This window comes from Gorilla gorilla, chromosome 1 (assembly GCF_029281585.2).
Source record: "Gorilla gorilla gorilla isolate KB3781 chromosome 1, NHGRI_mGorGor1-v2.1_pri, whole genome shotgun sequence".
Taxonomy (NCBI): domain Eukaryota; kingdom Metazoa; phylum Chordata; class Mammalia; order Primates; family Hominidae; genus Gorilla; species Gorilla gorilla.
The window spans coordinates 187469063-187494242 of record NC_073224.2 but is presented as its reverse complement, the minus strand read 5'-3'; the positions used below and the strand labels follow the sequence as shown (position 1 = coordinate 187494242).

The following is a 25180-nucleotide window of genomic DNA, read 5'->3' as shown; positions in this document are numbered from 1 at the left end:
TAGTATATGAAGAGTTTGCCTAATCAAAGCTGCTAAGGAAGGACTAACTGGATGAAGCACATTTCTACCCTGAAATCTTTCTCTGTATCTCCAAGGGTAAGCCCCATGCCATAAATGTCTAATCTAAATAAAAACAGACAGATTGGCCGGGCATGGTGGCTCACACCTGTAATCCCAGCACTTTGGGAGGCCGAGGTGGGTGGATCACGAGGTCAGGAGTTCAAGACCAGCCTGGCCAAGATGGTGAAACCTCGTCTCTACTAAAAATACAAAAATTATCTGGGCATGGTGGCACGCGCCTGTAATCCCAGCTACTCGGGAGGCTGAGGCAGAGAACTGCTTGAACCCAGGAGGCAGAGGTTGCAGTGAGCCGAGATCGTGCCACTACATTCCCACTTCAGCCTGAGCGAGACTCCATCTCAAAATAAACAAAACAAAAATAACAACAACAACAAAAAAAACCAGATAGATTAACATCACTTGTAATTCAAAGAACATTTCTCAATAGTACTTGTTGTAATGATTAATTTAGTCAAAAAACACGTGCTGAAGACCTATATGTCAGAAACTTCATTAAGCAGGGTCAATATGACAATGAGTAAAACACAAAAAAGGTCAATAAGGGGTTTGGAACACAAATATATAAACATATAAATCCTGTAGGTGACCTGTAGAAGATACAGTAAGAACATAAAGGAAGAAATAATCAATTTTACAATCAGACTGAGTTTTATAAGCCTACATTGTATGACTTAAGATGATCTACTTATATATCTTGGATGGAAAAGGCATATATTAAATATTTGTGCTAGGATGATACTACCTAGGAAGTCTGAAGAGGTAAATGCTATGTCTACCTCTTATCTGTAGTAAACTTTAAAGTTTTTCAGCAATTAGAAACAAGTATTGAAGAAAGAAAACTGTATTAAAATACCTTTATATGATACACTGTACCAAACTCATTCCTAGAAAACTATTTTCCCAAGACAATGGCCAACAGGAAACTGATAAGAGCTGATTGTGTGGACAGAAAGAAAAAAGAAATTTAGAATTCATATTAAAGCCAATGAGAGAGTATGGCTTTAAAAAAAAGCTCTCTCTTCTAACCCAAATTGCAAATACTTTTGCCAGATACTTTTGATTCATATAATTTAGGGTAATAATAACAATCACAACAGCAAAAACGTAATAAGAAGTTATTGTATATCCCACACTTTTCTAAACTATAGTTTAGCCTATCTCATTCTTACAACAACTTTCTCATCAAAAAGATACAATGTAATATTGCCATTTTACAGATGGGAAAGCTAAGGTATTAACACAAATAATTTGTCAAAGGACACACAACCAGTAAGTGGCAGAACTAAAATCTGAGCCCAGAAAGTCTAGCTCCAGCTCCCAAGCTTAATCTTAAGCATTCACTTTGTAACAAGAAAAACAGTAAGTAAAAACCAAGCAAATCTTGAAGATTGTAACACATGACCTGGAGCCTGGTTTGAGAATCTTGTAATTTTTAAATTTTTCTTACCTATATGAATGACGTGTTTACAAAGACAAACCAGACAAAGCACACATGAAAAACTCAACTAGGTATGATTCAACTGATGTAATATAAATGATTAAATTAATATAGATGCTTTAGGTGGGAAAAAACATATTTACTCAATGCATGCATACATTTTTATTCCAAGTCTCTCCTTAATCTTCTTTCAGTAATGACCTCATAATGATTATAGGTTTTTTCTTCTTTTACATAAGAAATGCCCATAATATTCAAAGCAAATATTTTTTAATTACCCAAAAGGCAGTAGTTTTTTGCATATGAAGGTTTTTTGTTTTTGTTTTTTCCAGACGGAGTTTCACTTTTGCTGCCCAGGCTGGAGTGTAGCAGCACAATCTCGGCTCACTGCAACCTCCGCATCCCGGGTTCAAGCAATTCTTCTGCCTCAGTCTCCCGAGTAGCTGGGACTACAGGTACGTGCCACCACGCCTGGCTAATTTTGTGTTTTTAGTAGAGACGGGGTTTCAGCATGTTAGGCTGGTCCCAAACGCCTGACCTCAGGTGATCCACCCATCTCAGCCTCCCAGAGTGCTGGGATTACAGGTGTGAGCCACGGTGCCCAGCCTAGATATCAATTTTAATATGGCAATTTTTTTTTTTTACCTAAGTTACAGTTAAATTATATTTCTAGTATATCTATAAACAAGTGTGTGTATGTATCTCCATTTGTAATGCAATGACTCAACTATGCCAGCAGTTTAGTTTTAACTTGGTTAGCCATATATAAACAACACATGTACCTTTAGAAAGACAAATTAAAAAAAAAAAGAAAAGAAAAAGAAAAGAAACTCACCATTTTTCTTTAAAATCCCAAGTACTTTTATCAGAAGATCTGGATGATTCATCTAAAAAAGTTTCAAAATAAATCGATATACTAATTTCAAAGTTCGGACAGCAGAACATTAAGGAGAACTCAATTTCATTAAAGAATAACATTTAAACATAATCATGCTCTGTGTTTTAAATAGTGAAAACAGAATCGTTTTTTTTGTTTGTTTTTTTTTGAGATGAGGTTTCCCTGTATTGTCCAGGCTGCAGCATGACCATAGCTCACTACAGCCCGAACTTCTGGGCTCAAAGACTCCTCCTGCCTCAGCATCCCGAGTAGCTAGGAGTATAAGTGTGTGCCACCACATCCAGCTAATACTTTTTTTTTTTTTTTTTTTAAGAGACAAGGTCTTGCTATATTGCCCAGGCTGGTCTTGAACTCCTGCCAAGAAGGATTCCTCCTACTTTTGCCTCCCAAAGCACGGGAATTATAGGCATGAGCCACCTTACCTGGCCATGTTTTAGTTTTATGTCAACAAATCTTGTTCAAAGAAGTAGAATCTAATAAATGATATACCACTTTTATTCCAGAAACACTCTTAGAATTAATGGTTTCTTAAAGCAAGAAAAGGTTCCGGAATTTCATCAAATTTTGTTTCATCAAAACAAAAGAGAAATGAGTTGACCAGATGACTGTGAAAAAGAAATTGTTGAGATAAAAACTTTAAGGGATATAGACAACTGGAAGCTTAGTCAAAAGGCTTAGAATAAAATACTATTTTATGTAACAAGCTTGTCAAATGTTTAAAGTGTTTTTTGCTATTTAAGAATATTTAGGCCAGGTGCGGTGGCTCACACCTGTAATCCCAGCACATTGGGAGTCCGAGGCAGGCAGATCATCTGAGGTCAGGAGTTCAACACCAGCCTGACCAACGTGGTGAAACCCCGTTTCTACTAAAAATACAAAAATTAGCCAGGCATGGTGGCACACACCTGTAATCCCAGCTACTCAGGAGGCTGAGACAGGAGAATCGCTTGAACCCAGGAGGTGGAGGGTGCAGTCAGCCGAGATTGCATCACTGCACTCCAGCCTGGGAAACAAAGTGAGGCTATGTCTCAAAAAACAAACAACAAAAATATTTAATAACCATACATTAATTATAAAGTAAATGTATCACCCTACAAACACCAAATTTTCACCCAAATCAAACCTCCCTGAACATAAACATATTATTCAATTTAAAACATAAAATATTGACTTATTTTAAAAGATTGATATGTCAATAAAGAATGTCGGGAGTGCTAAACAATATTGTTCTAATACTGATAACAATATTAGAACAATATCAATATTGTTCTAATGATTCTAGGTACTACTTATTAAAAGTACCCATATGTACCAGATACTATATTAAAACACCTGACATATATTAATATTATCTCATTTAATATAAAAATTATTATTCCTGTTTTGGAAATGAGAAAACTGAAGCTCAAAAAGTTCAAGCAACTTGCTTATCACAGATAAGATCTGAATCTAGGTATCTGATTTCAAAACTCTTCCCACCTTCTATACTGCTTACCAGAAGTATTAACTATTCAACATGTTCAAATATAAACATCTTTCCTTTTTCCAGCTTTCCTCTTCTGCTTCCTTTTGCCCTTGTCCCTTATTTCTTTTATCCTGCCTTTGTCTGAAATCTAATAGTAATTTCCAAAAGCACTGTTTAGTCATGATGGTAACACTATACAAACCAGAGTTTTATATTTCCCTATCCTTTCTCTACAAAGATAATCCATAAAAATTACTAAGTACTAGTTAAGAACCACACAGGAAAGATTCTAATTACTTACCTTGGGAGGAAATTTTATATCTATATTAACATCACTACTTTTCAGAGCAAATCTAGTCAGAGATGAGCCATACAACCTAAGTGAACATTCTGGAATAAAGGAAAAACATCAAAGCATGAAATAGCATGCAAATATGAGAGATGTAAAAAAACAGCGACGGGAAAATTTCACACACTTCAGTTCTACGTCTTCCATTTCTAGTAAGACAATTATACAAGAAGGACACCCTTTCTAACTGATCTATAAAATAAAAAAATGGTTCCCAGTTATGGAGTGTAGGAACAGAGAAGGGAGAGAGAAACTACTCACAGAAGCTTACTGTTTAAACAAAATTTTAGTAATAGTTCATTTAGAAATGACTGAGAATATGTTTAGCATTCAATATATAACAGTAACTAATGTACCAACTTAGCTATGGCTACTGTCACAAACTACATTTATTTACTCTTAAATATTTATGTAAGAGCACTTTGGGGAAAGGATCATAAACATTCAATGCCAATGCTTTTATAAAATACGAAGTGAAGCCAAGTCAGTTAATTCTGTAAACCTAAAACCCAAAACACTGTGGTTCTCAAGAGTTTATAGAAAAAAAAAAAAAAAGCAGTAACACACTACTTACAGCTTTCCCAGACTATGAAACATGTTATTGCAAAAATCATAATAAGGCAAATGTTAAAAGGATCTCACCAGAGGCCAATTTGAAAATAATATGATTGGGACAGATCAAGAAGATTTAGTTTCTTAGAAAGTTTAACTTCATCCTCAGTTGTATATATAAAAGTCTACTTTTCAAGTTCATAAAATGTCTGAAAGTCATTCAAGTCACTAAACCCATAAAAATTTCATTCCTTTTCTTATCACAGTAAATAATTTTTACATGTAACTTAAACAAGGATTCAACGTATTTTAGGTAGAAAGCCATATTATGATATAAATACTTTTAAAATTCCATTTTTAAATTTCAATTTTATATTCTTTCTTATAAATCTCAAAATGGATCTATATGAAAGTATAATTTATCAACTTTCCAAAATCCCTTTGGTGGGAAGAAATACGTCTTATGTCAGATACATTTACTTTAACCCTATACTGATGCAAAAAAGATATGGGCTAAGCAAATAGTCCCTATATAAATATCTAAAATAAATCTGACACTCCCTTGTACCAAACAATAAGCTTTTTCTAAAGGCCCTATTAAAGTAAATTAATTTTTCCCCACCATCAGGCAACAGAAATTTAGTTCAGTGACTGGATGAAATGTTTATACTGAAAATAATATAACAAAATATTCCATTCAGAAATCAGTGATACTGAAAAACTAAAATATTTGACAGCCAAGAAATAATTCTACATCTGGCATTTTTAAAATCTTTTTTTCTTAGTACAAAAGTGTGCTGTGCCATAATTCTCAATTTCCTTGTGTGAAATATTTCCCTCAAAAATTCATTCATAAAACAATAAATTTTATCTACTTTTAAGGAGAAAAGAGAAGAAAAACACTAAGAAATGTACCCTAGTTCAAGAGGAGCAAGGGAAGAGTTTTGTGATTTTCAAAATCAAATATGAAATGTATTTCTACCTGGTAAAAATGTCGTTATAACCTTTGACATTTCCTCCACAATTTCCTGACGGACTCTGAGGTCATCATCTGTTATTCCATGTTCTTTTGCTAATTCAATGACTGCAACACTTAAAGCAGCCAAGTGGGCAGGGGAAGGAGGTGGCAGAGAACGAAGCTCACTTTCTTCTTGTTTTTCCTATTAATGTAATGATTCACAACAATAAAAACAAAAAAAGTTTCTATTTTAATTGTTCTTATATTTAGCAGGGAAAGACAGAAATAAACTAACTCAACAAAAATATTCACCTTCCATCTACCAGATACCTACAATACGGAAGTGAACAAAAGAGAGACTTCTGCCTTTGGGAAGCAGGGTTTTGAGAATGAGAGGTACTGTGTGGGGAGGGGATGCTACTAAGTTTTTAAAAATTTGTTCCACTGTACTGTCTGCATAAATTCTGAAATGCTACATTAAAGCCAAGGTACCTTAAGTACAATACTTACTTGACGATTTTGTTGCACCAAGGCAGATTGTCTTAGATGTAGCAGAAAAGTCTTGAATCCTATCTAATCAGCATATACAGTATCAAGTTAAACGGTCACAGGAAAACTTCCTGCCTACTATTTACCAGTGATTTCTCTTTGTGATTTTATCCAACGCTATGCGAAATGTTCAAAAAACCTCTATTCTGCTAAAAGTTTTAAAGCCAATTTAAATCTAGGAGCTAAAAAGACACTTTGCTATATATATGCAATGACTTTTATTAATTATTTTCTGATTTAAAAAATGTTAATTACAAAAGCTACATAAAACACAGGAAAATACAAAGAAGAAAATAACCCACAATTTCATATCCTACTATCTCCTTCATTCTTTAACACAACTGAGCCACAATCATTCTCTTTTATTTAGTATTACTAACGCATCCCCTCCCCACACAGACATTTTCTATTAACATTTTTCACTCAAGAAACCATCTCTTATCTTTTGAAACATGACGCTCCCATCAGATATAATAGCCAAAGCTAGTTGGTTTCCCTACCCAATCAAATATACTTAAAGACTTTGGTCCATTTCTATTTTCACTAACTGTTACCATATTCAGACTTAACCTAAGTAAAGCTTACCTCAGGTACGGAATTATCAAACATGAGGGGTAAGTCAAACTCATTTTTCTAAGTCTCTGTGATCATTTCTGCAATTCTTAATTATAATCTAAGTATCTAAGTCTTACATAAGCATCTAAGTTTCAGTACTATTTTCTTTTTTTTTTTTTTTTTTTTTTTTTTTTTTGAGACGGAGTCTCGCTGTCGCCCCGGCTGGAGTGCAGTAGCGCGATCTCAGCTCACTGCAGGCTCCGCCCCCCAGGGTTCACGCCATTCTCCTGCCTCAGCCTCCCGAGTAGCTGGGACTACAGGCACCCGCCACCTCGCCTGGCTAATTTTTTTGTATTTTTAGTAGAGATGGGGTTTCACTGTGTTAGCCAGTATGGTCCCGATCTGCTGACCTCGTGATCCGCCCACCTCGGCCTCCCAAAGTGCTGGGATTACAGGCGTGAGCCACCACGCCCGGCCGTTTCACTTAAGATCCATCCAAAGAACTAATAGCAACAGACTTAATGAAAAAATGATAAAAGGCCGGATGCAGCGGCTCACATGTGTAATCCCAGCACTTTGAGAGGCCAAGGCAGGCGTATCACTTAAGGTCAGGAGATGCAGACAACCCTGGCCAACATGGTGTAACCCCGTCTCTAATAGAAATACAAAAATTAGGTGGGCATAGTAGCAGGCACTTGCAATCCCAGCCACTTGGGAGGCTGAGACAGGAGAATCGTTTCAACCTTGGAGGTGGAGCTTGCAGTGAGTCAAGATCGCACCACTGCACTCCAGCCTGGGTGATAGAGCAAGACTCCATCACAAAAAAACAAAACAAAACAAATATATATATATGACATTTTTCACAGAAATATAAAGATCAATCCTAAATTTACATGGACTCTCAAAGGACCCCAAATAGCCAAAACAATCCTGACAAAGAACAAAGCTGGAGGATTCACACTTACTGGCTGCAAAATGTACTACAAAGCTATAGTAATCAAAACAACATGGCCAGGTCAGGTAGCCCACACCTGTAATTCCAGCAACTTGAGAAGCCGAGGCAGGTGGATTGCTTGAGGTCAGGAGTTCGAGACCAGACAGGCCAACACGGAGAAACCCCACCTCTACTAAAAATACAAAAATTAGCCAGGCATGGTGGCACACAATGGTAATCCCAGCTACTCAGGAGGCTTAGACAGGAGAACTGCTTGAACCCAGAAGCAGAGGTTACAGTGAGCCAAGATCGTGCCATTGCACTCCAGCCTGGACAACAGAGCAAGACTCTGTCTCAAAACACAAAAGAAAACAAAACAAACCACTATGTGTACTAGCATAAAGACAGACATGGCTGGGCATGGTGGCTCATGCCAGTAATCCTAGCACTCTGGGAGGCTGAGGTGGGAGGATCACTTGAGCCCAAGAGTTTGAGACCAGCCTAGGCAACATGGTGAAACCCCATTTCTACAAAAAATACAAAAATTAGCCTGGCATGGTGGTGCCTACCTCCAGTCCCATCTACTCAGGAGGCTGAGGTGAGGATGGCTTGAGCCCTGGAGGTGGAGGTTGCAGTGAAATGAGATTGCACCACTGCACTCCAGCTTGAGCAACAAACAAGACCTTGTTTCAAAAAAAATAAATAAAAATAAAGACAGACATGTAGACCAATGGAATCAAACAGAGAGCCCAGGCCAGGCGTGGTGGGCTCATGCCTATAAGCACTTTGGGAGGCAGAGGTGGGCGGATCACTTGAGGTCAGGAGTTCAAGACCAGCCTGGCCAACATGATGAAACCCCGTCTCTACTAAATTTAAAATATATATATATACACACACACATATATATATATATACACACACATATATATACATATATATATACACACACACATATATATATATATATAAGCTGGGTGTGATGGTGCATGCCTGTCTGTAATCCCAGCTACTTGGGAGGCTGAGGCAGAATTGCTTGAACCAGGGAGGCGGAGGTTGCAGTGAGCTGAGATCATACCATTACACTCCAGCCTGGGCAACAGAGCTAGATTCTGCTCAAAAAAAAAAGAACAGAGCGCCCAGAAATAAACCCTGGCATGTATGGTCTAATGATTTTTGACAAGGGTGCCAAGAACACTCAATGGGGAAAGGACAGTTTTTTCAACAAATATTGCTGGGAAAACTGAATATCTACATGTAAAAGAATGAAGTTGGACTCTGACCTTAGATCATATACAAAAATTAACTCAAAATGGATCAAAGACCTAAATGTCAGAAACTAAAACTAGGCCAGGTATAGTGGCTCACAGTTGTAATACTCTGGGAGGCCAAGGCAGGAGGATTGCTGAAGCCAAGGAATTTGAGATTAGCCTGGGCAACATAGTTGAGACTCCACCTCTACAAAAATAAAAAATTAGGCCAGGCACGGTGGCTCACGCCTGTAATCCCAGCACTTTGGGAGGCTGAGGCGGGTGGATCACCTGAGGTCAGGAATTCAAGACCAGCCCAACCAACATGGCGAAACTCCGTCTCTACTAAATACAAAAAATTAGCCGGGCATGATGACAGATGCCTGTAATCCCAGCTACTTGGGAGACTGAGGCAGGAGAACTGCTTGAACTCAGGAGGCGGAGGTTGCAATGAGCCGAGATTGTGCCATTGCACTCCAGCCTGGGCAACAAGAATGAAACTCTGTCTCAAAAAAATAAAAATAAATAAAAAATTAGCCAGGCATGGTGGCACATGCTTGTGGTCCCAGCTACTTGGAAGGCTGAGGCAGGATCACTTGAGCGCAGAAGGTAGAGGCTACAGTGAGCCATGACTGTACTCCAGCCTGGGCAACAAAGACCTCATTTCAAAAACAAAAAAAGAAAAGAAAGATACTAAAACCTACACTTATAGCTATAAAACCGTAACTAAGAAATGTAAAATCATAGAACTCCTAGAAAAAAACAGAAGGGAAGTTTCATGACATTGGATTTGGCAATGATTTCTTGAATATGACACAAAAGACACAGGCAACAAAAGTAAAAGCAGATAAATTAGACTCGACGAAATTTAGAACTTTTGTTCATCAAAAGACACTACTGACAGAGTAAAAAGACAACCCACAAAATGGAAGAACATATTTGCAATCATGTATCTGATAAGGGATTAATATCCAGAATATATAAATAATCCCTTAAACTCAACAATAAGAAAACAAACAACCCAATTCAAAAGTGAACAAAGGATTTGAATAGACATTTCTCCAAAGATATACAAATGCCAAATAAGTACACGAAAAGATGCTAAATACCACTAATCATTAGAGAAATGCAAATCAAAAGCACAATGAAATACCACTTCATATCCATCAGGATTGCTATTATAGGGGGGCGGGGGGAGGCAGAAAACAAGAGTTGGTGTGAATGTGGAGAATTTGGAACCCTTGTGCATTACTGGTAAAGATGTACAATGATGTCACCACTGTGGAAAACAGCATGGCAATCCCAAAAAACTAAACATGGATTTACCATTTGACTCAGCAATTCCAATTCTGGGTATATACAAAAAAACAAATGAAAAAAGGAACTCAAATAGGTATTTGTACATCAATGTTCACAGCAACATTATTCACAACAGTCAAATGGTGGAAACAACCCAAATGTCCATCCATGGATGAAATGATTCACAAAACATGGCATACAGATACGATGGAATATTATTCAGCCTCAAAAAGGAAAGAAATTCTGACAGATGCTACAACACGGTTGACCTGAAGACATGCTAAGTGAAATAACACTAAAGGATAAATAATATATGATTCCATTTATATGGGGTACCTACAATAGACAAGCAAATAGAAACAGAAAATAGAATGGTGGTTACTAGGGGCTGCAGGGAGAGGGGAATGGGGAGTTATTGCTTAATGGATACAGAGTTTCAGTATAGAATGATGAAAAAGTTCTGAATGAAGGTGGACAGTGGAGATGATTGCAAAACAATGTAAATGTACTTAATGTCACTAAACTGTACACTTAAAAATGGTTAAAATGGTAAATTTTATCTTATATATATTTTACCACAATAAAAAAATTTCAAAAAAAAAAACCTTCAAGGCGCCAATAAGACAATGCAACATGTTCTTAACATGGAATATAAAGCATTTTGGTCTCAATTTGCATTTCTAGGCCTTCCTCCAACCATTCCCTCCACCCTCTCCAATATTTTTGACAGACATCCACATTTAAACAGTCACCAGTCTCCAAATACTCTATGTGCCATTGGGTCTCCATGCCTTTAAATCATTTTGTCCCCTATGTGTATCCACCTGGTAAAACTAATCATCCTTCAAGTTATAGCTTAAAAGTCAAATATTCAGCGAACCCTTAATATCTTTCTTTTCCAACATAATGAAATGCCCCATTTAAATCATGATTAATACTATCACCTGTGCTCTGAATTCCATCCTCCTTTACCCACTCAGTAATAATCTCCTTCTCCTTAAACATTACACAATCTACTAGTCTGTGTTTTCATTAAGTAAGCCCTCTTAGCCCTCTCTTTTTTTTTTTTTTTTTTTTTTGAGATGGGATCTCACTCTGTCACCCAGGTTGGCGTGGCGTGCAATTGAGTAATCTCTGCTCACTGCAATCTCCACCTCCCAGATACAAGCGCTTCTCCACCTAAGCCTCTCAAGTAGCTGGGACCACAGACACGTGCCACCACGCCCAGCTAATTTTTTGTATTATTGGTAGAGACGGGGTTTCACTATGTTGCCCAGGCTGGTCTCAAACTCCTGAGCTCAGGAGATCCACCTTCCTTGGCCTCCCAAAGTACTAGGATTACAGGCGTGAGCCACCAAGCCCGGCACATTAAGTAAGCACTCTTCGCCTCTACACTAACAGCAACAACTATCATTTATTGAGTACCTACTATGGACCTGGCACCATGCCAAGTGCTTTACAGATGTTATGTCATTTAATTCTCACAATATTACTCCCCAGATAGATACTACCAAAACCATTTTATACATAAGAATACTGAGGCTTACAGATGTTAAATATCGTCCTACAACTACAAGGTGGAACTGAGAATTAAATCTAGTTCTAACTCCAACCCGTATGCTCTTTCCACTCCATTTAAATCATTAATCAACAAATATTTATGGAACAACTATATGCCAGGTACTGTGCTAAGATGGGAAAAAAAATGCATATAATCCCAGCCCTCATGGAGCTTACAGTAAAGAGAGAAAGATTAATTGATTATTTAAATTAAAAAATTAAAACTGTGATGAGAATTTTACTCTGCCAAATTAAAAGAAAAAAAAATTGTGTGCCAGTCTAGCTACTACCAATCTTCCTTTCTTTTCTGCACAATGAAGTTTCCTGAAAGTTGAGTCTATTCTCCTTTTATTTCCTTATCCCTTCTCACTCAAAACTATGTCTTTTTTAGTTCTAAAGCAGAAACTGTTCTTCCCAGGATTATCAAAACCTCCTTAGTTGCCAAATCTGACATTTTAAATTTTTATTTATTTTTTAATTGACAGGATTTTGCTACATGGCCCAGTATGGACCCAAACCCCTGGGCTCAAGCAATCCTCCCACCTCAGCATCCTGAGTAGCTGAGACTACAGGCACCAAATCAGACATCTTTAAGCTTTTAGATTATTTTTATCTATATTATCACATTTTCAACTACCATCTTGAAACTTTCCTTTCTTTTAGCTTCTCTAACACCTTTCTCTATTTTTCCTATTATTCTACTCATTCACCAATCTATTCACTGTTCTTCCTCTACTAGTCCCTTAAATGTTTGTATTCCTTGACATTCTGTCCTTACTCATTTGGTGACCTCATCCACAACTATGATTTCAACTGCGGAAGTTTACCAAACCTGAATCTCCAACTGCTAATATAAGTTCCAGATCCTTATATTCAAATGACTGTGGGACATCTCTACTTGAAATGTTCTATAAGTGTCTCAAACTCAGAATGTTATGAAACATTTTTTATTTCTGCTAAGTAAATGGCACCACAATCTATGATAACATATCAAATCAGACACCTTATGATCATTCAAGACATCCTAGGCCTGTACTCCCACAATTCTACATCCTGAATCTCTCTTAAAACTCAACTCCATTCTCACTAACTACTACTTCAGGTCAGTGTTCATCACAGCTTAACTAGATTATTATGAAAGGCTAACTGGTCTCCCCAAACAGACCCTTCTCAGGCTTCTTTCACAGAGGCCAGGGTGAGTGACCTTGCAAAAATACATGTTATGGCCAGGCGCACTGTTTCACACCTGTAATCCCAGCACTTTCGGAGGCTGAGGTGGGCGGATCAGGAGGTCAGGAGTTTGAGACCAGCCTGGCCAACATGGTGAAACCCCATCTCTACTAAAAATACAAAAATTAGCCAGGCGTGGTGGCATGCACTTGTAATCCCAGCTACTCGGGAGGCTGAGGCAGAAGAACTGCTTGAACCCAAGAGGCGGAGGTCGCAGTGAGATGAGATAGCGCCACTGCACTTCAGTCTGGGCGACAGAGCAAGACTCTATCTCGAAAAAAAACAAACATGTTATTAAACTCCATAATGCTCAAAATAAAATCCAAATACTCTAACACAGAACACAAATGCAAAATCAAAACTATCTATCAAGCAATAACTCCCCATTTTCCCCTCCTCCAAGCCTATGGCAAGCACTATTCTGTCTCTGATTCTGACTACTCTAAAAACCTCATGTAAGTGGAATCATACACTATTTTTCGTTTTCTAAAAGGCTTATTTAACTTAGCATAATTTCCCAAGGTTCATCCATGTTGTTGCATAATGCAGAATTTCCATCCTTTTTAAGGCTGAGTAATATTCCATTGTATGAATACTGTACATTTTGCTTATCTATTCATCCATCAATGGATATCTGAATTGCTTCCACATACTAGCTATTGTGAATAATGTTGCCATGAACCTGGGTGTATAAATATCTCTTTGAAACCCTGCTTTCAATTCTTTTAAGTGTATACCCAGAAGTGAAATTACTGGATCATACTGTAGTTCTATTTTTAATTTGTTGAAGAACCACCGTACTCTTTTCCATGGCAGCTACACTACTTTCATACCTGTCTTTTTTCCTAATCTTGGGGGGACAGCATTCAGTCTTTCATACTTAAGTATGATGATAACTGTTAGTTTTTTGTAGATTTTTTTTAACAGGGTCTCATTATATTGCCCAGGCTGATCTCAAACTCCTAGGTTCAAACAACCAAAGGAGCTGGGACTAACACACCCAGCTTTGTAGATGTCTTTATCATGTTACAGAAGTCGTCTTCTACTCCTAGTTTGCTTAGACTTTTTTTTTTTTTTTTGAGACAGAGTATCACTCTGCCACCCAGGCTGGAGTGCAGTGGCGCCATCTCAGCTCACTGCAACCTCTACCTCTGGGATTCAAGCGATTCTCCTGCCTCAGCCTCTCCAGTAGCTGGAATTACAGGTGCCGGTCACCAAGCCCGGCTAATTTTCGTATTTTTAGTGGAGAGGGGGTTTCGCCACATTGGCCAGGCTGGTCTCGAATTCCCAACCTCAGGTGATCTGCCTACCTCAGCCTCCCAAAATGCTGGGATTACAGGCATGATCCACCGCACCTGGCCGTGCTTAGACTTTTTATCAAAGCATTTTTGAAAACGCTTTTTCAGCATCTACTGAGATAATCACATAGTTTTCTCTGTTTGCTAACATGGTAAATCACAATGAGCGGGTTTTTTTTTTGTTTTTGTTGTTTTTTGAGATGAAGTCTTGCTCTGTTGCCCAGGCTGGAGTGCAGTGGCACGATCTGAGCTTACTACAACCTCAACTTTCTGGGTTCAGCCTCTCAAGTAGCTGGGATTTCAGGCATGAGCCACCATGCCCAGCTAATTTTTGTATTTTTAGTAGAGACGGGGTTCACCATGTTGGCCAGGCTGGTCTCGAACTCCTAACCTCAGGTGATCCACCCTCCTCAGCCTCCCAAAGTGCTAGGATTACAGGCCTGAGCTACTGCACCTGGCCAATGAGCGATTTTTTAATGTAAAACTAACACTGCACTCCTGGAATAAAGCCCCACTTGATCATGACACATTCATTCCTTTAATATGCTGTTGGATTCAATTGGCTAAAGTTATATTTAGAATTTCTGCATCTATGTTCATGACGAGTTTTGGCCTAAAGTTTTCTTTCTTTTTTTTTCTCCCGTCGGAGTCAACAAGTTAAGAATAAAGTTTTCCTTTATTGCAATATATATCTCTGGTTTGAATATCAGAGTTACGTGGACCTCATATTCACAGACTGAACTGGGAAGTATTTCTCCTCTTCAGTGTTCTGGAAAAATTTGTACAGAACAAGTACATGTATATTGATCAATTATCCAGAGCTCATTGACTTTTTTCTTTTTGTTTAATTTTTTCTTTCTGTGTTTCACTCTGGTGGTTTCCACTGCTTATCTTCAAGAGTTCACTAACCTTTTCTTTTGCAATGTTTGATGTACTATTATTCCTACCCAATATAGTTTTAATCTTAGATGTCGTAGTTTTCGTTTCTAATAGTCCTGTTCATATCTTTTTTATATTTTCCATGTCTCTACTTCATCTCTGGAACATCAAGAATACAGTTATATTAACTGTCTTACTGTCCTTCTCTGCTAATCCTAACAAAGGCGTCAGTTGAAGGTCAGTTATTATAGCTGACTTTTCTTTCTCTTCATCATGATTTGTATTTTCCTGCCTCTTTGCATACCTGATAATCTTTGACTAAATGCTACATTATGTGAACTTTTTTCAGTGATGAGTATTTTTGTATTTCTGTAATATTCCTAAGCTTTGTTCTGTAATGACATTAAATACTTGGAAACCATTTATCATTTTGAATCTTGCCTTTAAAATATTTTATGTAGGACCAGACCACATTTAGTTTAGGGCTAAATATCCCTACTACTGAAACAAGATTCTTCTGAGTACTCTACCCAGTGCCCCATGAAGCACGAGGCTTTCCAGTCTGGATAGGAAGAAGTCCCGTATGAGCACCAATCACTGGTCTAATTTCCTCTGACAGTTCTTTCCCTGGGTTCAGGAAGCTTTTTCATATGCATGCACCAATCAGCATTGTGCTGAATACTTTAAGAGGATCATCCACAGTTCTCTGGATTTCTTTTTGTGCAGTTTTCTCATTTTAGTTACACTGTCCTGTGAATTTTAGCTATCTTGGACTTAGTGCACTCTAAGATCCCTCTCTTCAACTGTGAGAGTCCACTGGGTTCCCTTCCCTATAGTGCAACCTAGAAACTCTCAAGCTGGAGCCAACATTGGGCTGAGGCCATTTGTTTTTCATTCATTGACTCTGTCGCCTGAAAACCACTGCTTCATATTTCTGTATTTTTTTTTGTTTGTCATTTCAAGGGAAAAGTAAATCCACTGTTACTCTAACTTCACCAAAAGTATACGTCCTATATGGCTGCATTCAAGTTTGCTTTCTTTTTGTTCATTTCTATAATGTTCTAAAGTTTCCCTATACGGGCTGAGCATCCCTAATCTGAAAATCCAAAATGTGAAATGCTCCAAAATCTGAAACTTTTTGAACACCAACATGATGCTCAAAGGAAATGCTCATTAAAGTATAATGCAAATATTCCAAAATCTGAAAAAATCCAAAATACTTTGGCCCCAAGCATTTAGGATAAGGTATACTCAATCTGTAATGTGTATAGGTATAGTTTTCCTTTTTCTTTTTTTTGTGATAGAGTCTCGCTCCCTCGCCCAGACTAAAGTGAAGTGGTGTGACCTTGGCTTACTGCAGCCTCGACCTCATGAGTTCAAACAATTCTCATATCTCAGCCTCCCAAGAAGCTGGGATTACAGGCACATGCCACCATGCCCAGCTAATTTTTATGTATTTTTAGTAGAAACAGGGTTTCGCCACATTGCCCAGGCTGGTCTCAAACTCCTGGGCTCAAGCAATTCACCTGCCTCAGCCTCCCAAAGTGCTGGGATTACAGACCTTAGCCACTGCACCCAGCCTAGGTATGATTTTCTTTTTAAGTTTCTTGCTTGCCCAGGTGAAACCCCGTCTCTATTAAAAATACAAAAATCAGCCAGGCATGGTATGCCTGTAATCCTAGCTACCTGGGAGGCTGAGGCAGGGTAACCGCTTAAACCTGGGAGGCAGAGGTTACAGTGAGCCAAGATTGCACCACTGAACTCCAGCCTGGAAGACAGAGTGAGACTCTGTCTCCAAAAAAAAAAAAAAAAAAAAAAAAAAAAAATGTTTCTTGCTTGCAAGCCCGAGCTTCCTGGAACTAATGATAGGCATCTTCTGACATTTCTGGAAAATTCCTAATTATTATCACCTAAACTACTCCCTTGTCCCTGTTCTATCTGCTTCAGTTCATTTGTTTTTTTCAAGAAAACTATGTTGAGCACCTACTGTTGTCAGACACTGTCCTAAGCAACTCAGAAACAAAAATAACTAAATATGCCTTCTAGAACACTGCATATTGAAGTCTAGAAGGGAAGAGAAGGCAGACAGCCAGAATACAATGTGTTAGATTTTCTGATCAAAATATGTGGAAGTTGTTATGGGGGCACAGAGAAGCAGTATCCAACCCAGACTTGCTGAGAGGGTCAGGTAGAATATTTCTTAAAGAAGATACATGAGCTAAGACTTAGAGATAAGAGGTTACACAGTATTATTACTGCTGTTGTAACTTTAAAAAGAAAAAATTAAATAGCTAATTTACTAATACGTTTTTAAAAGACCTCTATTCATATCTATGTCTGTGGGATATTTCTATAGAAATAACTGAAAAATTACAAATTCCCGAAGCTTATAAGTTTCTTAATTGTCTGCACTTCTCCAGCTTCACATCACACCATTTTCCCCCAGCTCTCTTTGTTCCAATCATACTAGACTTAAAGTTACTCATATGCCATGCCTTTTCCTGCCTAAAGACTTTTAATTCATGCTGCTTTTTGTGTAAAATGCTCTCCCACTTACCCTTCTAGGCCACTCACCTTTTTGCCATTTAAACTACTACTTCATTCAAATGTCACTTTCTCAGAGAAACCTCCCGTTCTAGATCAAGTAAAATATCTTCGTACACCTCCTTAGCACAATCTTCACCCCCAACAAGACTCATTATATTTAAATCTTTATTCAACGCATGCCCTCATCAATTCTTAGAAAATCTGAGGGCAGGAACCACAACTATCTTATTCACCACTGCCTAGAACTAGCACACAAGAACTCAATAAACATCAGTTGGATGGACTAACTGTACCTAACAGCTCTAAACTTAGGAATCAACATTCTACAGGATGAGCAAACCGGTCTCAACAAGGTTCCTTCCTGATTATCTCAGATAAGGAAGGCAACAATTGCTTCCAAAGCTATCACTTCAGTTACCAATATAAGATTGGACAAATATTTCATTTTTAGTTTCACAAATAAAAAATATTCAATATGGTTTTACAACTTGAAAAATAAATAAAAGTATTTTTTAAAAAGAACTTACCAAAATATTTTTCTTATGTCGTTTCTCCTTTATATGTTTATGAGCCCCCTGGATATTTTCAATGTGAATTAAGCAAAGTTTGCATAGATACCGACAATTGGTATATTCTGGTGATCGCTGAAGAGACAAATTTTAAAAATGCACTTTATTCAGAAAACAGAGGAGTAAACTATTGACTATATAAGTGAATAATACAATTATGTAAGTAGACAGAAATAAGCACTGAAGGTTTTTTCTTTATCCTTTCCTTCTTCTAAAGTAATAGTTTTTAATAAACTTTTATACCAAAGAGATAGTAGTCCTTTTTCAAAATAGTTATCATAGGAGATTACATACTAACTTTAATACGATATCTAACAATATCATGGTAATGCTAAATTATGTTCAATATTCACCTACTATCATCTTTAGAATCCAATGTAAGAAAAGCAGTCGGGCCGAGTGTGGTGGCTATGCCTGTAATCCCAGCACTTTGGGAGGACGACGCTGGCAGATCACTTGAGCTCAGGAGTTGAAGACAAGACTGGACAACACGGAGAAACCCATTCTCTACTAAAAATACAAAATTTAGCCGTGCATGGTGGCACAGGCTTGTAATCCCAGCTACTCTGGTGGCTGATGTGGAAGAATTGTCTCAGCCTGGGAGGCAGAGGTTGCAGCAGCGAGCCGAGATCGCATCACTGCACTCAAGCCTGGGCAACAGAGCAAGACTTCGTATTAACAAAAAAAAAAAAAAAGAAAAGAAAAGTGGTCTTGCTATTTAGTCTTATTCCAATGTTGTCCCCAAAACTGATTTCAAACTTAACTTGCAGCCATTTTGATTACCATAAAAAAATAAAATCTGCCCTCGAATTGGGGATTTCAAAAGAATGGGCCACAAATACGTAAGAAATTTCAAAAGTTGAGTTCGAAAAACACTCCAATCACAGTATCATGGGGATAAATGAATAACCTCTTGAGGTCACTACTGAAGGGAATAACAATTCTAACACACTAAACTATCAGTCACAGAACATCACTCATACTTCGTGTATGTATTCTCAAAATACTAATAAAACTTAGTAATTACTGAATACCTGTTATGTGCCAGGCACTATGCTAGGTGTTTGACATACAATTTGTCATTTTAATTCCCCTAATCATCTGATTAAATTGACATTATTTTCATCTTATAGATGTGAAAACAAAAGCCCATAGAACCTGCACCTTTTACAAGGATATAGCAGTATCAAGTGGAAGACACTGAATTTCAATTCCTGTACACCTGAATCTGAAGTCAACATTCTACGCAGATTACACAATAAAAAATTACAAACACACAATAAATACATGTGGAATTTTAAAAGTTTCTAATGCCTTACACTGAAACTTTAGCAATGCTTAGTTTTTATTTCAGATTGATTTATGATATTCAACAGGCTTCAGCTTCCGACAAAAAGATTCTTTCACCTCAGAAAATTACATAATTTCTTTTAAATGAGAAACTTGCTCCAAATTTAGCAACAATCCTGCTACAGACCAAAAATAAATATAGCCATCCCTTATAGAGTATTAACCTTTCAACAACCCTATCAGAACTCCCCATTTTATTGGCAAACTAAATCTCAGGGATTAATTTGCCCAAGGCAACAAGTAAATAAGAAAAGTTGGCTCAGTCTAGTTATTTCAATTCTCTAGCATAAAAATTCTGTCAAATCAGTTCCTACTGGAGAATGAATTAAGTCCTCAAAGAAAACGCTACCTCTTAGTTTCAAAACAACTACTTCTTTACTCGTCAAATATATTGAGCTCATATTATACAGCAAACATTTTTCTAGGAGCTGGGGATAAGAGCAGTAAATAAAATAGAAATCCCTGTCTATATGAATTTACGTTACAGTGTGAGGAGACAAGTAATAAACAAATGCACAAATATGCCTGGGGTTGGGGGAGTTACTGCTTTTTAAAAGTAGAGACATCACTTAAGACCTTATTGATAAAGTAACTTTAAGGAAGTGAAGGATTAAGCTGTGTGGATATCTGAAAAGACACAAGCAGAGGGAAAAGTGAATGCCAAGGCCCTGAGGCAGGAAGGTACCTACAATATTTGAGAAACTACAAAAAAGTCAGCATAACTGGGAACAGAGAGCTAATAGGGGACAGATCACAAAATCCCTTGTGAAGACTCTGGCTTTTATTCTAAGTATGAGGGAAAGCCATTGAAGGTTTATGAGCAGAGAATTACAAGATCTAATTTATATTTTAAAAGGATCATTTGCTTTCTATATTGAGAATAGAAGCAGGAAAAGGCTATTGCAGTTAACAGCATAATTCAATAATCCAAAAAAGAGATTATGTTGGCTTAGTTCAAGGTGAAAGTGGTGAAGGTGGTAAAAAGAGTTGCTTTCAGGAGTTGAAAGCATACATACAGAATACCTAAAGCCCTGTGTACTGATGAGGTCACTAAGGAAGTCATGAAATCAATCATATAAACTTTTCAATTGTAAAATGTTAGCAGACCAAAGACAAGTCTACCAAGAAAATCTTGGTATTACACTGAATGGGGAGTCAGAAGGCATCAGAGGATGTCTCAATTGACCTTGGATAAAGCTGTATCACTGCAGCCTGATTCTATCTCCTTATTTATAATAGAAAACTGCCCCACCTGGTAAAAATAATTCAGTTCTACAAGTAGCTCATCTTTATTTCTTACTACATACCAGGACTTGTGCTAAAAACTTTACTTGTATTATCTTATTTAATCCTCATAATAGTCCTATGAGCTAGGTGTTATAATTGTTATCAATCCCATTTTACTGATGAGTAAACTGATGTTTAAAGAATTTAAATAATTTATCCAAGGTTATCCAACCAATAAGTGGCAGAGCTAGACCCAATGACTCCAAAATCCATGCACTTGACCACTGTGCACAGTCTAATTACCAACCAACCACTTCGTGCAAGGCACATATTGGGCACAACATCAAATCAGACAAAACTGCTCTCATCATCATAAACTTTCTAGTTTCACAGAAAAAAAATACATAAAAAAAGTTAAACAGTTTATTATATTTTATTTTACTGTTAAATAAACTAAGTAGTAAATCTTTACCTTTCTGCAAACAAGCTAGAACAAAGATTTCTGGGTATTTCCAACTCAATATTTAACATTCAACCATAGGAAAATTTACCCTTCTGATCTAATGGTTTGGACTTATTTCTTCTTTGGTACAGAGCAAAAGTCTACAGTCTACATCTTTATTCCTCAATTAGATAATCTATGGAAACACTGAACTAAAGGACCTGAAGAAATAAAAAAAAAAAAAAACCTGGGAATATTCTTAATGAGTGTCTAAATTCGGTAAAGAAAAATGTTAATTAAGAGGACAAGCCAGTTGTGGTAGCGCATGCCTGTAGTCCTAGCTACCTGGGAGGCTGAGGCATGAGAATCACTTGAACCTGGGAGGCAGAGGTTGCAGCGAGCCGAGACCGCGCCACTGCACTCCAGCCTGGGAGACAGAATGAGACCCTGTCTCAAAAAAAAAAAAAAGTACAATGAATTTTCCCGAGCACTGTGGCTCACACCTGTAAACTCAGCACATTGGGAGGCCGAGACCAGTCTGGGCAACCTGGCAAAACACCATCTCTAAAAAAATACAAAAAACTAGCAGCCTTGGTGGCACATGCCTGTAGTCCCAAGCTACTCAGGAGGCTTAGGTACCTGAGCCTGGGAGGTCAAGGTTGCAATGAGCCATTATTGAACCACAGCAATTCAGCCTGGGCAACCAGAATGAGACCCTGTCTCAAAAAAAAAAAAGTACAATGAATTGTACCAAGTTCAAGAGGCCAAATAATTAAAAAAAAAAAAAAAAAGAGTACAATGAATTGAAAATAAGTTTGGAGGGCATGAGAAATAAAGAGGTAGAAAGAAAAGGGATTACAAATATCTACGCTGGTACTGGCACAGTAACTTTACATCATTACTGACTATATAAATTGAACAACAAATAAAATGTTTTCCAATGCTTCCAAGCTTTATTTTCACCCCAGGCCATTTTTCCTACTACCATCAAATACCTATTGCATCCCAACTTCTTCCTTCTTTCAATAACAACTGACCTTTCCTGCTTCACTCCTATGTAACTTCCCAACCAGTTCTCTGCTTATTTTCTTATTTGCTTATGTGTCTTTCTCTAGTGAACTCCTAGAAAAGTAATCACGTTTTTTAAAACGTCAGGTACTAGATCATGGCACATAAAAGGCACTCAATATTTATTCTGACAATGGACAAAATTATAACACCTAGCGCATAGGGCTGTTATGAGGATTAAATAACACAAGTAAAGTTTTTGGCACAAAATCTGCTATGTATTAAGTACTAAATAAAGATGAACAGAATTGAATTATTTTACCAGGTAGGTCAATCTTTATTATATTATAAATAAGGAGATAGAATCAGGTTCCAGTGATAGAGATTTATCCAAGGTCAGTTGAGATGTCATCCAGAAATTTACTAATTCCAGAGGAAAAGTGAAAGAACTAAGTAAAGACATAACTAAGTAAAAGGCCGGGCACAGTGGCTCCTGCCTATAATCACAGCACTTTGGGAGGCTAGGGTGGGTGGATCATTTGAGGTCAGGAGTTCGAGACCAAACTGGCCAATATAGTGAAACACTGTCTCTACTAAAAATACAAGAATTAGCCAGGCATGGTGGCGCACAATTGTAATACCAGCTACTTAAGAGGCTGAGGCAGGAGAATTGCTTGAACCCAGGAGGTAGACGTTGCAGTGAGCTGAGATCATGCCAATGTACTCCAACCTGGGCAACAGAGCGAGACTCTGTCTCAAAAAACAAAACAAAACAAAACAAAAAGTATAAGAGCAAATTGCAAAAAAGACTTCCTTTTAACTAGGATCTTGTAATACTAACTACACAACCCAAACTCTCTCCTATATTATGGTCCTCTACTCCTTGATATTCCTTTCTCTTTTCATGCGGTGACTACTCTGCTGTAAGTTCTATTAATAACCCAGGATTGTCTTGTTCAATCTAGATATAATTTCATTTTTCTAAACTATACAAAATCATACCATTTCTTTCCTTATTTATCAAGAATGATGGCCTATTTCCTTGTAAGCATATTTACAAATAACCCAAGTATCGATTTGTCAATAGTTTTATTTGTGATTTTTTTTTTTTTTTGAGATGGAGTCTTGCTCTGTCGCCCAGGCTGGTGTGCAGTGGCACAATCTTGGCTCACTGCAACCTCTGCCTCCTGGGTTCAAGTAATTCTCCTGCCTCAGCCTCCCAAGTAGCTGGGACTACAGGTACCGACTACCACACCTCGCTAATTTTTGTATTTTTAGTAGAGACGGGGTTTCACCATGTTGGTCAGGCTGGTCTCGAATTCCTGACCTCAAGCAACCTGCCCACCTCCGCTTCCCAAAATGCTGGGATTACAGGCGTGAGCCACTGGGCCTGGCCGTGATTTGTGATTCTTTCCTTCAAAACCTAGCAGTGTTTTTATTGAGGCCAGGAATGTGTATTTCTAGATTAAGAAATTAATACACAGGAATAAGATACCAATGGCTAGGATAGTTCCTATTACGCAGTTAGTGTTCAATAAATATAGGAAAAGAGAAAAAGGAAGAAATCTAGTGTGTTGTATGGTGTTTGCTATTTTATTTCCATCAATCTGAATGGACTTTTAACTTCTAATGGGAAGAAACTGCCATTTTCACCAATACATCCCCAGTGCCTATCAGAATACCTGGCACAAAACAAGTGCTCAGTGTCTATTTGATGAGTGCCTAAATCAGAGGTCAGCAAGTTTCGTCTATAAAGGGGCGAATAAATATTTTGGTAGACATTTTATGCTTTGGCAAAGACTAAATATTTTATGCTTTTCAAGCCATATAAGCTCTGTGACAACTACTCAACTCAAATTTCCCATCGTAGCATGAAAGTAGCCATAGACGACATGTAAACAAATAGGCATGGCTATATTCCAATAAAATGTTTACCAAAAATGGTGGGGAGACTAGGTGTATTTTAACCCATTCAAAAACAAAAGCAAGGGATAGACCATAGTTTGCCAACTCTTGGGATGAATGAAGTCAGACTCACAGATAATAAGTAACTGCTGAAAAAGAGAGGCAAGGAAGAAAAGAGGGAAAGAAGAAGAAAGGTAGAGAAGAGGGAAGTAAGGAAAGATGAATGCAACCTCTGTCTTATGAATAAAAGAAAAATAAAAAGAGCTGTACTTGGGGAAAACAGTTATGAAACGCACATTTCCCCCCAAATAACTAAAACAACATAGTATACTTTTTCAAGTCGAAAGATGTGATCTCTTTCTAAGCGTTCTTCTGCTTGTTTCAACCCCAGCCTCTGCTCAGGTGTCAATGCAGATTCATCTATCACAGTGGCATTTTCTAAATAGTCCATCTCTGAAGAATTTTCTTTATTAGATTCATCATTCTTCATTTTACCTAGAAAAGAAAGCAATCACTCAGTTATCATCAGAACTGGTAAATTTTCAAATTTTTTAATGGAAAACAGACATTAAATTTATACACAGAAAAAATATTATTTCCTTATATTTTCCTTAGGAAAGTATACAAGTTGGTATGCATATATAAAATATAGGTAAGAGGTAGACATGGTATCCAAAGTCACAAAGAAAAACCTTTATGGGTCAAATGACTAGCTTGTTCTTCCAATCTATCCATCAAGAGATACATAACTGAGACTTACATTACACAAAGCTAATTACACAAAGCTAATATAACATAATCATCTTGGAGAATCTCTGAAGTCAATCTGATAAAAAAACT

At 37.5% G+C, this 25180-nt stretch overlaps 1 protein-coding gene across 34 annotated transcripts in view; it reads right to left on the bottom strand.

Annotated features, from left to right (window-relative positions):
* The window catches only part of TUT4 (terminal uridylyl transferase 4), a 143649-nt gene that overhangs the window by 81714 nt on the left and 36755 nt on the right, over positions 1-25180 (bottom strand). For all 34 annotated transcript variants that reach the window (XR_008667871.2, XR_010131033.1, XM_063698690.1 and 31 more), the window contains 5 exons: positions 24672-24835; positions 18367-18483; positions 5766-5943; positions 4184-4272; positions 2355-2406 (listed from right to left, as the gene is read on the bottom strand). Coding sequence is in view for 32 of the 34 variants with exons in the window: in XM_063698690.1 (XP_063554760.1) it covers positions 2355-2406; positions 4184-4272; positions 5766-5943; positions 18367-18483; positions 24672-24835 (600 nt within the window). In the remaining 2 variants the exon portion in view is untranslated. The remainder of the gene's footprint in view (positions 1-2354; positions 2407-4183; positions 4273-5765; positions 5944-18366; positions 18484-24671; positions 24836-25180) is intronic.